Source organism: Poeciliopsis prolifica, unplaced genomic scaffold (genome assembly GCF_027474105.1).
Source record: "Poeciliopsis prolifica strain line A6 unplaced genomic scaffold, Auburn_PproV2 SCAFFOLD205, whole genome shotgun sequence".
In the NCBI taxonomy this organism is placed as follows: Eukaryota; Metazoa; Chordata; class Actinopteri; order Cyprinodontiformes; family Poeciliidae; genus Poeciliopsis; species Poeciliopsis prolifica.
In genome coordinates, this window is record NW_026562580.1 from 139083 (window position 1) to 157234 (window position 18152).

At 50.2% G+C, this 18152-nt stretch overlaps 1 protein-coding gene across 1 annotated transcript in view; it reads left to right on the plus strand.

Annotated features, from left to right (window-relative positions):
* Positions 1–18152, plus strand: part of LOC129356881 (zinc finger protein GLI2-like) — a 58063-nt gene that overhangs the window by 25710 nt on the left and 14201 nt on the right. Inside the window, 5 exon segments of the mRNA XM_055026418.1 lie at positions 6580–6682; position 7157; positions 10905–11109; positions 12431–12466; positions 12469–12618. Coding sequence (XP_054882393.1) covers positions 6580–6682; position 7157; positions 10905–11109; positions 12431–12466; positions 12469–12618 — 495 coding nt within the window.

The following is an 18152-nucleotide window of genomic DNA, read 5'->3' on the forward strand; positions in this document are numbered from 1 at the left end:
GTCAAACGTTAGCATCCTGAATCATTTCCAGGTCAGGTCCTGCGGCGCGACCTTAACATCGCTAAGGAATCGTGGATGAGTTACGTGTGCGTAGGTGCGTGTGTGTGTGTGTGTGTGTGTGTGTGTGTGTGTGTGTGTGTGTGTGTGTGTGTGTGTGTGTGTGTTGTTTGCTGCTCTGTGAATTCTTGGCTCGGCCTTCAAAGCGAAGCGGGTCGTCCCCGACCCGTCAGCTGCAGGTACAGACAGGTCTGCTGCAGAGCCGGAACCGACCCGATCCGACCCAAACATCAAGCATGGAGGGAAACAGTTTCCTAATTAAGCTCTAATATTTTGGTGCAATTATTATTATTATGATTATGATTATCAGGGATGTTCAGCATATTTGGCCTATTCCAAGTACTGAAAGCGCGTAGTTAGTATCGGTTCTTCTCCGGTTCAATTATTAACGCTGCTGCAGACGTTTAAAACATGATACCATGGAGTGGGATCTGGCCCCGCCCACAAGGAACCGTTACCGGGTCAGAGCATCGGGCCGGTACCGGTACTGGTTTCATGACACCAGCAGTTGTTATGGGATTATTATTAAAAATCAAAACCTTTTCCAGTTGCTTTGTTTGTTAAACTCAGTGAGACCAAATGCAGCCGATCAGAACCTGATGGAACCGGGTCAAACCGGAACACAGAACTCTCTTACAGGAGAACATTTTTATAAATGTGGTAAAAAGCAAATATTAATGAAGTCATCAACGTTGAGACGTTCCTTCAATGTCATCAATTCATAATTTGACCAAAAGGTTCAGATATAAAAACTTTAGGATTCCATGAATTTCTGCTGATTTTATTCAGTTTCATATTTTATTCTGATTTCGGGATCAAAGTGGGTCGGAACCAGAACCTTCCGTGGGTTCAGGTGATTTTTCCCACGGATCAGCTGGATTCCTGCTCTTGTTGACGTTTCCTCTCAGGAAACTGTAATTTTCCTCTGCAGGTTTTAATGTTTCGTTTCTGGAGGAAACCTGTAATTATGGACCGGGGCGGTTCTGGACTGCTTAACGCAGACGGGTTCGGTTCTGCTCATCCTGTAACTCAAAGCATCTTTTATTGCTTTCTGGTCCGGTCTGGTTGGTTGTTTTTATTATTTCATCTCTTTTTTTGAAATCGGCAGCTTTTATGAAGTTTCCACTGCAGGTCCGGACCCGGTGTGACGGTGGACCGGGCCGTTGGACCGGGCCGGGAACTGACGGCAGTTATTTGTTTTCCTTTGGCTTCTGAAGGGCTGTTAACCCTGACTCTGACCCCTGACCCTGAAAAGATCTATGAGACAGGAAGCAGTTCGACCCAGGAGGAAAGGTCAGAGGCCAAGGATCGCAGTGCCAGCAGCAGCAGAACCAATCAGAACCAAGCAGAACTCTTGCTCTGCCAAGCCGCTCACTGGGCCGGATTAAATGGTCCGACTGCAGCCTCGCGGTCGCCCTGCGGGGGCGCTGCAGTGGGAGCAGGCTGGTCAACAGCATCATGATTCAAAATGTCAAATAAATAATTCAAAGGTTAAAAAGACAATAACAAAGAAATGCATTTAATCTGGCAATAGAACATCGTCTTAGTGGTTGAACTGGTTCCCAGTTTAACCACTAAGAACCAACTGGAGCAGCTGCAGCAACAACGCACTATATAAACTCAGCATCCATCCATCTTCTGACGCCGGTCCTCCTTTGGGTCCGGCGGATCCGCTCCGGGCTCCGGATCTTGTTTCCTGCCTGAACCGAGTCGTGTGTTGATCAACTGATGGCTCCGGCCCTGTGGGGAGACGCCGGGCGATAAATCAGGGGCCGGTCGGCCTGGCGGCTCATCGCTCTTCTTCATCAGAGGTCTGAAGGTTCCCGCCACGAGCAGACGATCCACGTGGCTCATTTCACGTCTCGTCAGCAGAGACGTTTCCGCCGTCGGCAGCAAAAGCAAAGTTTGATCGAAGCTTCGTTTGTAGTTTTGTTGAGAGCTGCTGCCGCTTCCCTCGGCGCCAATTAGCCTCTGCTCAGGTGAGACGATCAGAGGAGCAGCAGCTCCGTGATGGATGAGGCTCACAGGGAGGAACCGGCCGGGTCGGAACCGCAAACAGGCCGGGACAGGAACCGGAGCAGGAAGCAATCAGGGCGCCATGGTTACCACACATGTAAACACAGGCCTGAGATTTTAATCATCAAACCTCAGCACAGAAAAATCTTCCTCTGAATCAGAAAACAGGCAACAGCATTAAAATCCATAAAGCATCAGAACCAGAACCACAAGACGGGGCTCAAAGCTCAGAACCATGTACTCTAGTATTCTGGTTCTGTTGGACAGACCAGTCCAGGGTCCAAATCCGGTTTGGTCTTGTCCCAGAGATCTGATGTTCTGGCCCGAACCCGGTACTGTTTACTCTCCCTGGAGGTTCCGTGTGGATCCGTCCAGAACCAGAAACCCTCTGGGTTTCATCAGGTTCTGGAGAACCGGCACCGCCAACTCTGAGTTTCAGTCGCTTCTTCTCTGAGCTGTGTGTGTGTGTGTGTGTGTGTGTGTGTGTGTGTGTGTGTGTGTAGGTGTGTGTGTCTGTGTGTGTGTGTGTGTGTAGTGTGTGTGTGTGTGTGTAGGTGTGTGTGTGTGTGTGTCTGTGTGTGTGTGTATAGGTGTGTGTGTCTGTGTGTGTGTCTGTGTGTGTGTGTGTGTGTGTGTGTGTGTGTGTATATGTGTGTGTGTCTGTGTGTGTGTGTGGTATAGGTGTCTGTGTGTGTGTGTGTGTATAGGTGTGTGTGTCTGTGTGTGTGTGTGTGTGTGTGTGTGTGTATAGGTGTGTGTGTGTGTATATGTGTGTGTGTCTGTGTATAGGTGTGTGTGTGTGTCTGTGTGTGTGTGTGTGTATAGTGTGTGTGTCTGTGTGTGTGTGTGTGTGTGTGTGTGTGTGTGTGTGTGTGTGTGTGTGTGTATAGGTGTGTGTGTGTGTGTGTGTATAGGTGTGTGTGTGTGTGTGTGTGTGTGTATAGGTGTGTGTGTGTGTGTCTGTGTGTGTGTGTGTATAGGTGTGTGTGTGTGTATAGGTGTGTGTCTGTGTATAGGTGTGTGTGTGTCTGTGTATAGGTGTGTGTGTGTGTGTGTGTGTGTGTAGATGTTGGCGCTGTGTCGTTAGGAACTGAGCCAACTCTTCCTGCTGGAATTTCCTGTGTGAGCGCCCCTCCCCCGCCTGTTGGCCTCTTTGTTTCGCCTCTGGTCCCTCAAAGCTCCACAGACGACGATTCCTCTCAGCGTCTCGTCCCCAGCGTCTCGTCCTCCAGGACGTCCTGCAGGACGGACGGATGTTTCCGTTTCTGCTCAGATTCATTGCAGTTATTAGGATCCAGAGCTGAAATGTTTCAGTTCAAGTCATTTAGTTCAGTTTTACTCACTGAAATCAGATGAATTAAATGTTAATTATTCCAGTTAATCTTGTTGAGTTTACCTCTGATTATAAAGATAGTTCATATTTCATGTCTCATTGAATGGGAAGCATCCAGGATCCACTTTAATCCACTCAGTCTAATTTTCTACTTTCACTTAAATTTATTCCATTATAATTTAAGGAAATAATTAGACTTTATTGCATCATTGTCACTTTTATTCCAGTTTGATGTTTTTTGATCATAAATAATTTATTTAGAAATATTTTATTCTGAAATCAGAACAACAAAAGTCCATTTGCAGGAAAATTGCTGGTTGGGTCGGAGAGACGCTGAGGAGGAAACGATGAGCGGGCGGTTCCTCAGGAAGCCGCCCGAGACGTCAGACGTTGACGGGTCTGCAGTCAGAGGGACGGGCCGTAAATCAAACCCTGAGGCGTCTCTGCAGCCTGCAGAACAATGCAGCTGTCTGGGTGATGGAAGGTCCTGCTGAGCCCTCCTCACCCCGCATCCACCGGGAGGAGCCGAGCCTCCAGATCCTCCAGAGCCTCTGGACCCTCCAGAGCCTCCGGACCCTCCAGATCCTCCAGAGCCTCCAGATCCTCCAGATCCTCCAGAGCCTCCAGATCCTCCAGATCCTCCAGAGCCTCCAGATCCTCCAGAGCCTCCAGATCCTCCAGAGCCTCCGGACCCTCCAGAGCCTCCGGACCCTCCGGAGCCTCCGGATCCTCCAGAGCCTCCGGATCCTCCAGATCCTCCAGAGCCTCCGGACCCTCCAGAGCCTCCGGACCCTCCAGAGCCTCCGGATCCTCCAGAGCCTCCGGACCCTCCAGAGCCTCCACCCTCCAGAGCCTCCGGACCCTCCAGAGCCTCCGGACCCTCCAGAGCCTCCGGATCCTCCAGAGCCTCCGGATCCTCCAGATCCTCCGGATCCTCCAGAGCCTCCGGACCCTCCAGATCCTCCGGATCCTCCAGAGCCTCCAGAGCCTCCGGATCCTCCAGATCCTCCAGAGCCTCCGGACCCTCCAGAGCCTCCGATCCTCCAGAGTCTCCAGAGCCTCCAGATCCTCCAGAGCCTCCAGATCCTCCAGAGCCTCCGGATCCTCCAGATCCTCCAGAGCCTCCAGAGCCTCCAGATCCTCCAGAGCCTCCAGATCCTCCAGATCCTCCAGAGCCTCCAGAGCCTCCAGAGCCTCCGGACCCTCCAGATCCTCCAGAGCCTCCGGATCCTCCAGAGCCTCCGGATCCTCCAGATCCTCCAGAGCCTCCAGAGCCTCCAGATCCTCCGGATCCTCCAGATCCTCCAGAGCCTCCAGCCTCCAGATCCTCCAGAGCCTCCAGAGCCTCCAGAGCCTCCAGATCCTCCAGAGCCTCCAGAGATCCTCCAGATCCAGATCCTCCAGAGCCTCCAGAGCCTCCAGATCCTCCAGATCCTCCAGATCCTCCAGATCCTCCAGAGCCTCCAGAGCCTCCAGAGCCTCCAGAGCCTCCAGATCCTCCAGAGCCTCCAGATCCTCCAGAGCCTCCGGACCCTCCGGTGCTCCGCTTTATTAACACACCTCACAGCCGCCAGGCAGCAGACCGGTCCGGGTTCTGGTTCCGCCTCTGAAACAAACTCTCTGGATCACTGGGAGGCAGCCCGCTCAGAGTCAGTCGCTCAGACAGCTGGGAAAGCCCCGGCGTAACGCTCCACTGGTGAAAGTAAATGTGTTGGGCCTCATCTGGACACTCAAACAACAATTGTGTCCCGTGGATCGATGAAACTCAACGTCCAGGACGCCACGGTGACCGCAGCGCTAAACCTTTCTACACATTCCCCTCCATGAAAGTTATCGGCCTCTTGGCTGGAGGGCGGCTCGCGGTCGCTGCCTCGCCATGCTAGCTCCACAGGAAATGAATGGAGAGGAGCAACGGCGCCGCCCATGTGGCGGCCATGTTTGTTTGTTTTTGTCACCGACTCTTTCCTGTTGGCAACCAGACGAGGCTGGAGCATCGACAGATGACCTCTGGGGTCACGCTGCAGGGCTTTTTAGGAGCCACAAACAGAAACTTCACAACTTTTGCATGATTGCAAAAGCAGCAGGATTTTTTTCAGTTTTAAATTTCATTCATGGAGGAATTAAAAAGGTCCTAAAAAGTGACAAATAAGACGTATTGAAACGTGCCGAGTCTACAGAAGAACCCAATGCTTCATGAAAACTTCCTGTTTTCCTCCCTACAACCTCTGGGGACAGAAATTCAAAGAAGTTTATAGATCCTCAACCAGAGCAAGACTTGAGCAAAGAAGCAGATCTCATCCCGATCTGGAGATCCGACACGAAGAGCGGCGGCAGTTTGTGTGCCTGGAGGGAAACTCTCGTCTTCCTCTCTCAGCTGTAATCCCACCAACATTCACAGAGAACAAGACGCTGCAGCGTCACCATGATTGCCTCGGTCACACAACAAAAGGCTCAATCAGGCTTAAAGCAGCAGAAATGTCTGGCTGGTCTAAAGACAACAGTCTGCTGCGCCGCTGGAGCCTGCAGGAGCAGGTTCTGCTCCACCGCCGCTGCGTCTTCTTGACTTTTGAGGCTCGTCTCCAACGGGTCAGAAAACGTTTCTCCTTCTTTCAAAGTAAAGTTTTGTCGTCGGTTTGTGGCGTTCCTCTGAGCGGACGCGCTCGTCTGTCTGGGTCAGAGTTCAGAGTTTGCATTCAGACTGCATAGTGAGTCACGGCTAGGAAATGAAATTCATGTTGCATCTGCAGAGAGGAAAAATCAGAGAACAGGTGAGGCCGTTCTCTGACCTTTAACCCCAGCAGGCGGCGAACCCGCTCTGGATTGTGTTTTTGTGTGTAGAAGATGAGGCGCATCGCTGCTGGAATGAGGGATAATTAATGAGGATCTGCTGCGTTGTTCTGACGGGCCTCGCCTGCGGCCTTCAGACGCTTTATGGCAGGAAGTGCAGCATCTCTGCAGACTTTGTTTGAGCCATACAATCTTGGCAGCTGGAAGCTGCTTTGGTCTGGATGAGGGAGTCACTAATAGGTCGCTGTTTCTCGGGGCGACAGAATAAAAGCTGGAATTAAGTGCAGAGTTACGGGACCAGTAAAAGCTTCTGCTGGGCCCACATGAATAAGAAACTGGATCAAGTGTTTCCTCTCACCCCCTGCTGTGTGTTCTTATCTCTGCAGGTGGTCACCACCTCTTCCCGTTCCACAGCCCCGTCCCCATCGACACCAGGCACCATGAGGGCCGGTACCATTACGAGCCACACCCGCTCCACGCCATGCACAGGTAGGTCACCGGACCCGGCTGGGTTCCCTCTCTGGTTGCTATGGTGACTCCTGCCTTTTCCTGTTCATCAGAGACTCAAATGTTCCCTGCGTGACCCCTAAAGGTCACGGTAAAGAAGTTTTGTGGTGGACCCACAGAACAGGTGTAGGAGATCTGGTCCGTTAAACAGAACCAATCAGAACCAAATCTGCTGGAGGGTGGGTGTGTCTGTCTTCTGGACTCTGATTGGTCAGAAAACAGGAAAAAGAAAGAGCTGTGATTGGATGGATCAGAACCTTCTGGTTGGATCCAGAAGGTTCTGAATGTTTTACTGGGTCAGAACCATCATCTGTCAATCTGAACATTCTGGAAGAAATCTGGAAAAAACCCAACTGTACCTTAAATGAGGTTCAGTTTCTCCTTACTCCTCTAGTTTCTCTGTGTTTTTCCGACTTATTGGGATTTATTTCAGCCTCATGTGAAGCTGACTGGCAGTGTGCAGCACGGCAGGGAGTCTCACTGTGTGGAGCTCTCAGGCCTTCGGCTGATTAGGAGACTGGAGGGAACCGAGGAGCCCAGATCCAATAGAAGCTCCATCAAATTCAGTTGGCTGATCAGGAGACACATTGCAAACACTGCAGCGATTCGTCACCCTAACCCTAGACTGACGAAGCCTCCTGCTAATTCATCAGGATCTCAGCTTCAAAACGTGAGACAAATTCTCTAACGGCTGACAGAGACTTCGTCTGGCCTCGGCTCAGGAGTTCGGGAACGGGGAGCGGCGCTGTGATCTGACCGAGTTCTGGCCGTCACTGCAACGTTTCCTCTGCAGCAGGCTCCAGTCCACTTTGACTTGGAGCTTTTCCTCCTGCTGGTGGTCAGGCATGTTCTGCAAAAACCAGAAGCACAGGAGAGTGGGCGTGTTCGAGCAGGTCGCTGGAACCCAGGATCCAGCCTGGAAACTCAGTGACAACAAAACACAGTAAGGAACACGGATCCTCTGAGTCCTGGGCGATTTGGGAAGCAGCCGGACAGCAGAAAGAGGCTCTGAGACGTTCAAATATGCTGAAGGTTTGTGTGTGGTGGAGCGTGGTCTGCACCGCTCTGTACACAAACACATGTGGTCGTTCAGGAGCCGCGGCCCGGTGAATCCTCGCAGCCCCCGGCCGGGAATGTGTCGACTACATCCATTTACAGACACGTATTCCTTCGTTGGTTTGGTTTGGTGAGGAGGAAGGAGGGAAGCGAACAGTTTGGACAGTGGGAGGGGACATGTTCTTCATCTCCAAGGTCCTACTCATCGTCACGGCTCCCCTGCACTGAGAAGCGGAATGAATCTTGGAGCCGTCAATCAGGGAGCGGCATGTCGCCAATCAGCACCGGAGAGTTTCATGCTTGATCGCACGGCCTCAACACCCTTTTCACCACAATCAAGACAAAACCAAATGCTTAGTGACAGCGGCGGGGCAGAAGAAAGGGTAATTACCCCGAGGGGTAATCCCACCTTATCTGCTGCCCCCTCCAGCAGGAACAAGATGGTCCTGATGCTCCGAGTCTGGAACCGCCGTCCCAGTGGAAGATTCAGTCCATCATGCGGGACTGGGGTCAGAACTGCTGCGTAGAGAAAGATCCTCTGGACGTCCGGAGGTGGAGGAACGTCCAGAGGTGGAGGGACGTCCGGAGGTGGAGGACGGCAGGAACACCTGAGCTCACCTGCAGAGAGCAGCTCAGACTGACCGAGGTTTAATTCGATCTCCATATCAATAAAAGTAGCTGAAAAAACGTTCAGCGTTGTTGTTTTTCAATAACTGCTGACAGTCGATAAACTGTAAAGAATCCAGATGTACTTGAATGCAGCATTGCAGAAGCTGCAGGGAGACAGTGGTTTTGGGTCAAAAGATCTGGTCACGATCATAGTAGAACCTTCCAACAAGTCGGAACCAGAACTAACCATCCACAGCTGGTTCTGGTTCTGGTTCTGGTTCTGGATGGAGCCGGGCCCAGACTCCGCTTCAGCAGACTCGCTTCAGCAGACTCTGCTCTTACTTCTGCTGTTGCTCAACAAGCTGCACCTTGACCTCCCAGCAGAGCCAAACAGCAGCTAGTGGACCGAGAGCGACTCTGCCTCCCAAACAGCTTGTGAGTGACAGAGGGTCAGGAGACAGGAAACACTCCGGCCTCCATCTTGTGTGGTGGAGGCTGGACCAGCCGGCCTTCGGCGCCAACATCTCGTCCCTCTGAGCCTTCAGGAGCTGCTGGCTGCTCTGCTGCAGGGTTCACTGTCAAGGACTCCACCAAAGGCACTGAGAACAAGTGAAATCTGATCTTTATTGATCCGTTTGCAGAAGAGATGATGATCCATTCCAAAGCAGCAAGAGGACAGTTCACTGCTGATGCAGCTGCTCTTTTTCTCCACGTCCTCCAACTGATGATTTCACTCCCAACTCTTCTCATCTCTTGGTTTACATCTTTATGAATCCACCTCATCTTGCTTGTCATGGTTTAATGAACTTATTTTTAGATCTTAAAACTATTAATCCTGAATATAGAAAACAATAATAGCTTCTTTATTTCCTTTTCGTTCCCTCAGAGCTTAAACCAGATAGTTACTTGCTTTATTTATTTTCTGACATTGAATCACAACAAAAGTTTTAGTTAGGATGAAATAAATGATTAATATTTAGTTACATTTGTGATGAATATTTAGGCTTTTAATGACCATTTCAGTCAACAGACGTAACCTGGTACCTTATGATGGGATGCATTCCGTGTTTGGACAGATTTGTGAAGGTTGTCCTGTTCAGTGTCTCACTGGGAGTCATGGTGAGCGATGACTTTGCAGACACCTTGTAGAAGAAGCGAGAAGCCGTCCCAGTGCCAGTTATCCCAGCAGATCGCCACAGCGCTAATCTGAGACGGCAGTGCCAACCTCCACGGATGGCGAGCGAAGCGTGTTTTTGTGTATGGACCGTCTGTTTGTTCTCACGTCTCCCTGCCGCCCCAAACAGAGGGGTCTTTATGGCTGTTTCCAGTGGAAGACGGCAGAACGTTGGCACTGGGACAAGACCAGCAGTCTGCAGGCGCTTACTGGAAATGGAGCGAGAGTTTCTGCCCCATCGTTCACCTGCAGCCAGCCTGACTCACAGCACAGCAACATTCACTGCAGAAGCTTTAGCTTCTATGTTTGTTCTGAGTCACTTCTATGTTTCCTGTGTTGAGTTTGAGTCTCAGGGACAGACGTGGGGTCAAAGACACCAGAGCAGAACAAAACCAACAACTGGGTCCAGGACGCAGCGGCAACTGCTCAGATAACAAGACCGCTACCGAGAAAAGAAACGTGGAAATTTTCACATTATCTGAACATTAATGTTGCTCATAGTGAACTGTAGGTTGGACTCCAATCTGTTAGTCTAGGAGAGGCCGGGGTCATGACCTCTCTGTGGTGCCCCTCAACTTCCTGATAGCAGCTCGTTCAGATGTGCTGGACGTCGCACAAAGACTGCAACAAAGGGTTCAGAAGATGAGCAGCATCACCGCCGCAGCCTCAACAACCTGCAGGCCTTTGAAAAAGACAAAGAATCTTTTTACCTTGAACTTTCGATATTAGTAGGCAAGGCCTACAGGCCAGCACAATTTGGACAGAGGAGTCAGGAGTTCACGGTATGAAGGAACTGCTTGTTTTGTCAAGATGTCTCTCCTCTAATGGTTACTCAGGTGTTTGGACCTCAGACTGAGGACAAGATCAAGTTGAGAGCAGTGAAAAGCATCTTCATCTCCAGCTCAGCCCGGAGGCTGTCAGGAATTACAACACTCACTCGTCTTTGTTCTCTCAAACATCCACCAATTACCTGCCAGAGACGACAACTTTACTGCTCAGCCTGATCTGACAGGCGGACAAATTCAGACCATCCTGCAGCAGGCTGGACCCGAGCTGCACCGGGTTCTGTCTAGTCCTGCAGTCTGGTGAGAGACCAGCAGCTCTGGCCACCCAAACCGATGCAATGTTCTTTCTACGCCTCTTGTCGTCTCTCAATTGAAAGCTATCAGTCCTGGCTTGTTTGTAGCTGCAGGCTTTAATACAGGAAGGTGAACACAAAGGGATTATTGTGTATTATCTGTGGGGTTAGGGCTGGAGGGAAACTGACACTCAAACATTTTAGTTCAATAAAAGACACAGAGTCTAGTTCTTAAACACATGAATGTGTGATTCTTCAGGTGTTTAACTCCTCCCTCCTCTTTACAGCCCCCAGGACTGACAGGAAGTCCAGTCATCACAGACATTTCTCTGATTCGACTCTCGCCACACGCCGCGGCTGGGACCGGCGAGTCCCCGTTCAGCCTGCCCCATCCGTACGTCGGCCCTCACATGGACCAGTACCTCCGCTCAGTCCACGGCAGTCCCACCCTGTCCATGATCTCAGCGGCACGAGGACTGAGCCTGGCTGAAGGTACAACTTTAATCACTGCAGTACACAATTAACTGGGAGATAGTCTGAATTGTTTAGCTCTGGGTCACGATCTTTGAGTTGACGGGTCTCTGATGACCTCAGGGGTCAGGCGCTGACCTGGTGACTGACCTACCAGGAACATACAGTTGAGTCTTGTGAGACACAGAGAGAATCAGGTCCAGTTTATCGTAGGGCAAGAACATGAAGTCGTTCCACAAGAACCTAAATATAAATACCAGAAGCCCTCGTCTCGCCTCATTCAGTCAAACTGAAACATTGGCTCTCCTCTCTCTCCCGCTGAACGAGGTTTTGTTTATGTAGTTGAACAATTACCTTTAGTTATCTCCATGGAGACTGCTGTCACGAGGACGCTTCCTGCGGTTGGTGAGATGTTTAGAAGTGAAGACGTGAGTGATTAGAGCTGATTAGAGCTGAGCAGACATCCAGATGTTTGAGGAGCAACTCCTCCTGCTTGGCTGCGTCTCACTTAGTCTGTATAGACGGAGGTTCCAGTCCTGATTATCAGCCGCCATACAGTCCATTTCCAGCTGCAGCTACTGAAACACATCTGTCATCAAGTTATTGTCACAGCACATCAGGGTTTGTTTGAGATTGAAAAGATAATACCAGTTTGGATAAGACACAAGATACCAGGGAGCAACAAATCACCACAGGAGCCTGTCTGGGTTTTCTTTTTGTTGGTAGTTAACCTTCTGTTTTATTGGCATTCTGCTGTTACTGTCATTATTGAAGAAACAAATCCACATCAGGACAATAAAGACATCTGTGGTCATCAGGATCATAATAAGAATAGTGTTCAATGACATCTTTTCCACAGTTATAAGAATAATGGACTCAAGAATGAGTCAACATTGATTTGGTTTCAATCACTGATGAAGGTTCCAGGAAATCTGTAAAGCAGTAAAAACATCATCCAGGTTCTCCACTGAACTGATTCTGATGGACGCAGACTGGGTGCAGTAGAAGTATCCAGTCCAGGTGCCCCGTTGCCCCTTTGCCTCCCGGGTCTCTTCCATCTCATAGGAAGTGGGGGTGGGGACGACCCATAAGCCGTCAGCTCCAGCTCCGGTTCTGATCGGTTCTGACGTCTCAAACTTTACTGCATACAGGTTTGAACACATTTTATGTCAATATTGCTGTTGCTCTGGTAAAAGAAGTGCACCTGCACTCTGAGAATAGGGTTAGGGGTTAGGGTTTATGCTTTACATGCTTTATAGGACAGACCGTCCTATAAAGCACGGTCTGTCCTCGAGGAATCCCCCCCTCAATCGCTCTGATTCTCCTCCTGTCTGTTCCCCAGTGACCCACGAGCATCTGAAGGACCGGGCCCTGTTCAGCTTCCCCCTCCGCCGCCGGGGGCCAACCCCTCAGAGTATTACCACCTGATGGCCAGTGCCAGCCAGAGAAGCCCCTACGGCGACCTACTGATCCAGAACGGCGCAGCAGCCGCAGCGGTTCATCTGCCGGATTACATCAGCCCTGTGGACGGTGAGGAGAAGCTGCTAACATCCAACTAAAGACCAAACAATGATTGGCCATCATGCCGTCCCGTTCTCCTTCCTCTAGAATGTTCCCACCATCGTGGGGTACAGTCTTTGTTGGGGCGTGACCACAATAAACGCCAGGATCTAGTAAAACATTGAAATTGTGCTTTTGTTCTGTTTGAGGACAAAGATCCTGAAAACCTAGAGAAGAATAACTCTTGAGTCTGGGACCACTCTTCATCACGTTCATCGTTCTGTCTGTCCATCTGTTGTGTTAGCATACATTTAGCGTTGAATAATTCCTTACAGCAATCTTGAATAAAATCAGTAATTGAGATCAAAATGACCAAGTCAGGACACCACTCATATATCCAGTTGATATATATATAGTTGAGTCAGAAAGCCGTGCCTTATTAGGCACCAGCCACTGTGAGTGGAGTTCTTATTGATGAACCAAGCTTTCATTCACTACGTCTGTGTCGGGAACCAGATGTCAACCTCATTAACTAACAGTTACGTCCGCTGGGCGCCAATCAGACTCACATCAAGGCGTTCTCAGCTCTGGATCAGGCCGGTGCCGTTGTGCAGCCATGGTGAAACTTTTTCTCAGCTCTCTATTTCTTCTAAGTGTGAAGAAATGGGGTGGCAAAGCCGTCAGCATCAGCATGTTGACAGCAATCTGAAAGAACCTGAAATCACAAGGTTCCTTCTGCAGAATTCTGAGTAAAATGAGGATCCAGGCTAATTTCTTTGGCTGATCAATACAATACAGTCAACTGAATTTTGAATCCAATGGAGCCGCCTTCCATTGCCAGCACAGGAAGGTTTCAGGTCATGCGCCTAGTCCTCTTCAGCACCACAGAAAGATAATATTTTGGTCCTAGTTGTGGGTTTTTAAGGTCCTCTTCACATCACAGTGTTTCCTCCATAAACTCCTCTTCTTCCTGCTATTGGAACCAAAGTGGGTCAAAATCTAGCACATTGTTGAATCAATGAATATGGCAGCGTCCTGTAGACAACTGGAGGTCCAACATGTCCGTCCATCTTAAAGCCATGATGCCACTAACAAGTAGAGTCCTGGTTTAAAGAGAGCAGGAAGTCTTGTAATGCAAGTCTGGAATCCTGACAAGAAGAATGTGTAAGAACCCTGTAAAAGGGAAAAGTATTTACACAGCAGCCTACAGAGACCAGCCTGTTCTTTCACGCAGGTTAGAACGTGAACTCCTTCAGCAGAGCTGGAGTTGGATTTCAGCAGCAAACAACATCCAAAAAGCTCTCTCAGTCCAGTACAGCCAGTCTTCTTCCTGGTGCTCCATCATCCAATCGCCTGCTCCCCAGAAGTCTTTGATTCCAACCGGCCAGTCGCCCAATAACCAGCCGCTGCAGGTTCATAATCTCTGCAGCCATCTTGACAGGACACAGAGTAATAAAATGGAATATTGGATTACAGGGCCATTAATCTTATAAATGTGGCCCATCACTGAAGTAAACAAGAAGAGCTGAAAGTGTCCAACCACCTCAGCAACCGCCGCTGGCCATGCTTGCTTGGGACGCAGTTAGCTGGCGTAGCCACAACCTCAGTCACCCTGACGAGCCGCCGCTCAGCATCAACGCTGGCAGCATCAACGCTGGCAGCATCAACGCTGGCAGCCTCTAGGCCCGGATCTTTGTGAGTGATGTGGTCAGGAGTGGACCGCTCTGCCAGGCTGGGGGCTCTTCCACTCACAGAGACCATATTGACCGAGGCAGCAGCTAATGGTGGTTGCGGGTCGCCTCAGATTTAATCAAAGAGCTTATTTAGTCTGAGAACTGGGCCTCAGCAGTGGTGAATGTGGCAAACAGAACCTACATCCAATCCTTTCTGTTTACTTTGGATGGAGCCACAGATAAATATCATATTAAAAAATCAATTGACACATTAATATTCAGCAGACCCACCACAAGGCCTGAAAGCCCTCAGTGAACCCAACTTCCCATCAGGACCGTTGGGGGAAAGTTTTCTCAATCTGTGACTCCATCAACCGACCCAGAGAAATTCCAGCAGGTTTCTCTGCAGTACGCCTGGGACCAGACACACACCACCAGGATAACAGTTTCTAAACAGAAGCGGCCCAGGACTGGCACAGAGGTTTTCTCCAGGTTTGTCCCACAGCCCAAAACCGTCCAGGCTGGATCCGTCAGCAGATTGTCTCCATCCGTGATGGACTGTCCAAGGTGGACGTCCTCTCTGGACTCTTGGCTCCTTTTCATCCTCAATGGCAGTTTGATCATCAGACACACGTTCCTGTATAAAATGAAAGTTTCATTAACATTTGGGAAAATTATATATAAACATTTGCAACCTTTTGACCTGCCATGACAATGTGCCAAATTCTTTTCAGTCATTGATCAAACTACAAAGCATTGAAATCTGACTCTATTCAGTGTTTTTCACTCAAGGAGCAAAAGTAACTTCTGGGAAAATGAAAATGATTGAAGAGTTAAAAGTTTGCCTGATCTGAAGTAGAACCAAAACGTCAGACCTTCAGCTGTAGGACTGCACAGCACAGACCAGTATGGTGGACTGTGCTGCTTCTGGATCTGGACAACATGTTACAGTTGATGATGGGACCAAGGAGAAGGTCATGACCTGAAGCAGGTCCACCACTGAATGGTTTGAAATGGCTTCGTCAAAATCTCGACCTCAGTCTGACTGAGATGAGCAGCTGCTGCTGCCAAAGACAGGAGAGTCAGCTATTAGGGTGTGATTACTTTCCCACACAATTCCAGCTTGAATTGGAATATCACATCTGTCAGATGTGAGTTAATATTACCACGTGTGATATTAGCATTCAAAACAGAGGGACGCTGAGGGTTGTGAATACTTTCACAGTACTGCAGCTTATGCTCCTTTAACGAGGGCGATTTGAAGCTGGAGTATTTTTCAAACATGATTAGCACTAGCAGTGTTGAGTGAGAGCAGAAAGTTCACATTGGGAGGCATTCAGAGGACAAGCGGGTCGCTATGTCAGGGTTTGGGGGGCCGGGCACATGAGGGGGTAGAGGCAGGGTGGTGAGAGCAGAAACTGCCACGACAAAAGCAGCAGCCAAAGAAAATGTCTGCAGAGAAAGAGGTTTGTGTGCAGCGAGAACGACCCGGGTTCTGATGTGGTGCCGGAGGCTCAGCGGGGGGCGAGCCGTCCCCTCAGACTGCAAACACAAACACTTGGCTAAATGTTAGTTCACGAGCGCCTTGCTGGAAGTGTGAGAATAAACATGCTGCCGCTCGGCGCCACGCTCCACTGAGAGCTCGCCGACGATTCATAAAACTCCCACAGTTTGAAACTGAGGCTGGAGAGACCAGCAGGGAGGAGAGACCAGCAGGGAGGAGAGACCAGCAGGGAGGAGAGACCAGCAGGGAGGAGAGACCAGCAGGGAGGAGAGACATGGACACCAAGTCAGCTGCTGGAGCTGCTGGTGGCAGCAGCACTTCTAGCACTGCTGAGAAGACCATCCTCTTCTTCTAGAGATGTTTTACCAACCAGGTTCTAATAAAGGACTGATTTCACTCACCATCCATCCACACAAACCTGATCAATAATCATATGCTGTGATTAATGATATTCAACACTCTACCGGTTGTTGTTGAAGGATAATCTGATCTATTTCTGCATGAAGCCAGAGTTCAGATTAACGAGCTTAACTTCAAGGCACTGAAAACTGACAGCAGCATCCATCCATTATCGAACCCGAACCCTCTTATGGTCATGGGGGGTGGAGCCCGTCTCCAGGAGGCGAGAGGCGGGGTCGCCTGGCGGGGTCGCCTGGTGGGGTCGCCTGGCGGGGTCGCCTGGCGGGGTCGCCTGGTGGGGTCGCCTGGCCAGGTTGCCAGTCCGTCGCAGGGTAACACAGAGGCAGACAGGAATCGACCTGGCGTGTTTTCGAACTGTGGGAGGAATCCAGAGAAGCGGGGAGTGCCTATGCATGACCAGGGAGAAACTGGGATTTCAACCTCACACCTTCCTGCTGCAAGGCAACAGTTCCACCAACTGCAGCCCGGGCAACAAGATATTTCTGAGATTATTACGTAATGAAACACTGATCATCACATCATTTTTACACACAGAAATAGGAAATACAACTTAATTTACACACCCAACTTTCACTGAACACGACTTCATGTTTTAGTTGCGTACAAACTGTACAAACTCGGGACTCATTTATAGATTTAAATTAAATGTTTAATAAACAGACAACTTGTGTACCAAACAAAACAAACATTTTTGAAGGGCACTTTTATTTGTCCAGAGGAAGAAGGACGAGAGCTCCAGCACCACCTAGTGTCCATCTGTGACACAGCCAGAACTTCAGCTGAGCCTGGTACCCAGTTTGTAGCTGACGCCACTTGGCCTGTGTGATGAAATGTGTTGCATCCCGGTCCACTCTGTCCACATGTGGAGCTGGTACACCACTGCTCCCACTGCTGCCCCCTGCAGGCTGGAAATTCCCAGCAGAAACTTGTGCAGAGCTCAAAGCTGGAGTCTTAGACTAACTGTTGCCACAGCCGCTCTGTGAGCCGCCATGACGACACCAGAGCACAAACCTCAAATTAACGTTCCTCCTGAATCTGCAGCACATGCTTGAAATAATCCTGAACACATAACTCCCCTCTGCGGTGCTTTCTAAATATTTCCCTCTCTTTCTGCATCGCTGTGTAATTATGTCTGTCTATATAAATCCAAATCCCACAATTACAACCAGCCTCGACTCGGCCCACATTGCAGGCCGTGCACGCACTCACACTTCCAGAAGCGCATGCCGCTGCACCGCCTCGGCCTGCGCAACATCTGTTTTCTCACTCAGAGCCGGAACATGCTCACCCTCTCAATTATACCCTCCACCTACAAACGCCTCCCTCTTCGGGGGCTGGGGGAATCCGGGAGGCTTAGGCCAGATTAAACTCAGTTTATGGAGGACTGACTGTGGGACGTTTTGCTGCTGGATCTCGGCAATGTGAGGATGATTAAGTTGGAGGTGTAGCATAGCACTGGACACTACCCCATGAGGCCAAAGCCTCATGGGGCCCGTTTCCTGCTTCATGTATTAATGTAAACACGCTAAAGCTGCTGGCCTTAATGCAGAAAGGGTCCTGACTGTCTGCACGTCGCAGAGAGGTGACTTGTTGACTCAAACGTTCCTGAGAAGGCTTCCTTGTTTCCAGCGGCGTTTCTCTCCCTTCTCGTCTCGGGGCCACCAGACGCCCCGGGGGCCCTTTAATCGAGGCCACATGTCCACAGTTTACGACTCGCCACCTCCAAGCGCCGCAGCTTTACGGCTGCCGCTGCCTCAAGCCATTGATCTGAGGTGCTGTGACACCTCCAGCTAAGTCTGCAGCATGGCACCATGCTGCCAGCGCTGCAGCTGAAGCCAGGAGGGTGAGCTGCGATGGGGCCATAAATGGCTTCCTGCCTCTCACACCTCTGATCATGTCCTGGTTAAACACAAAGCAGCTTGGCCTGGCATCCTGCGACACCTGCTGGCTCCAATCTGGGCCTTTCT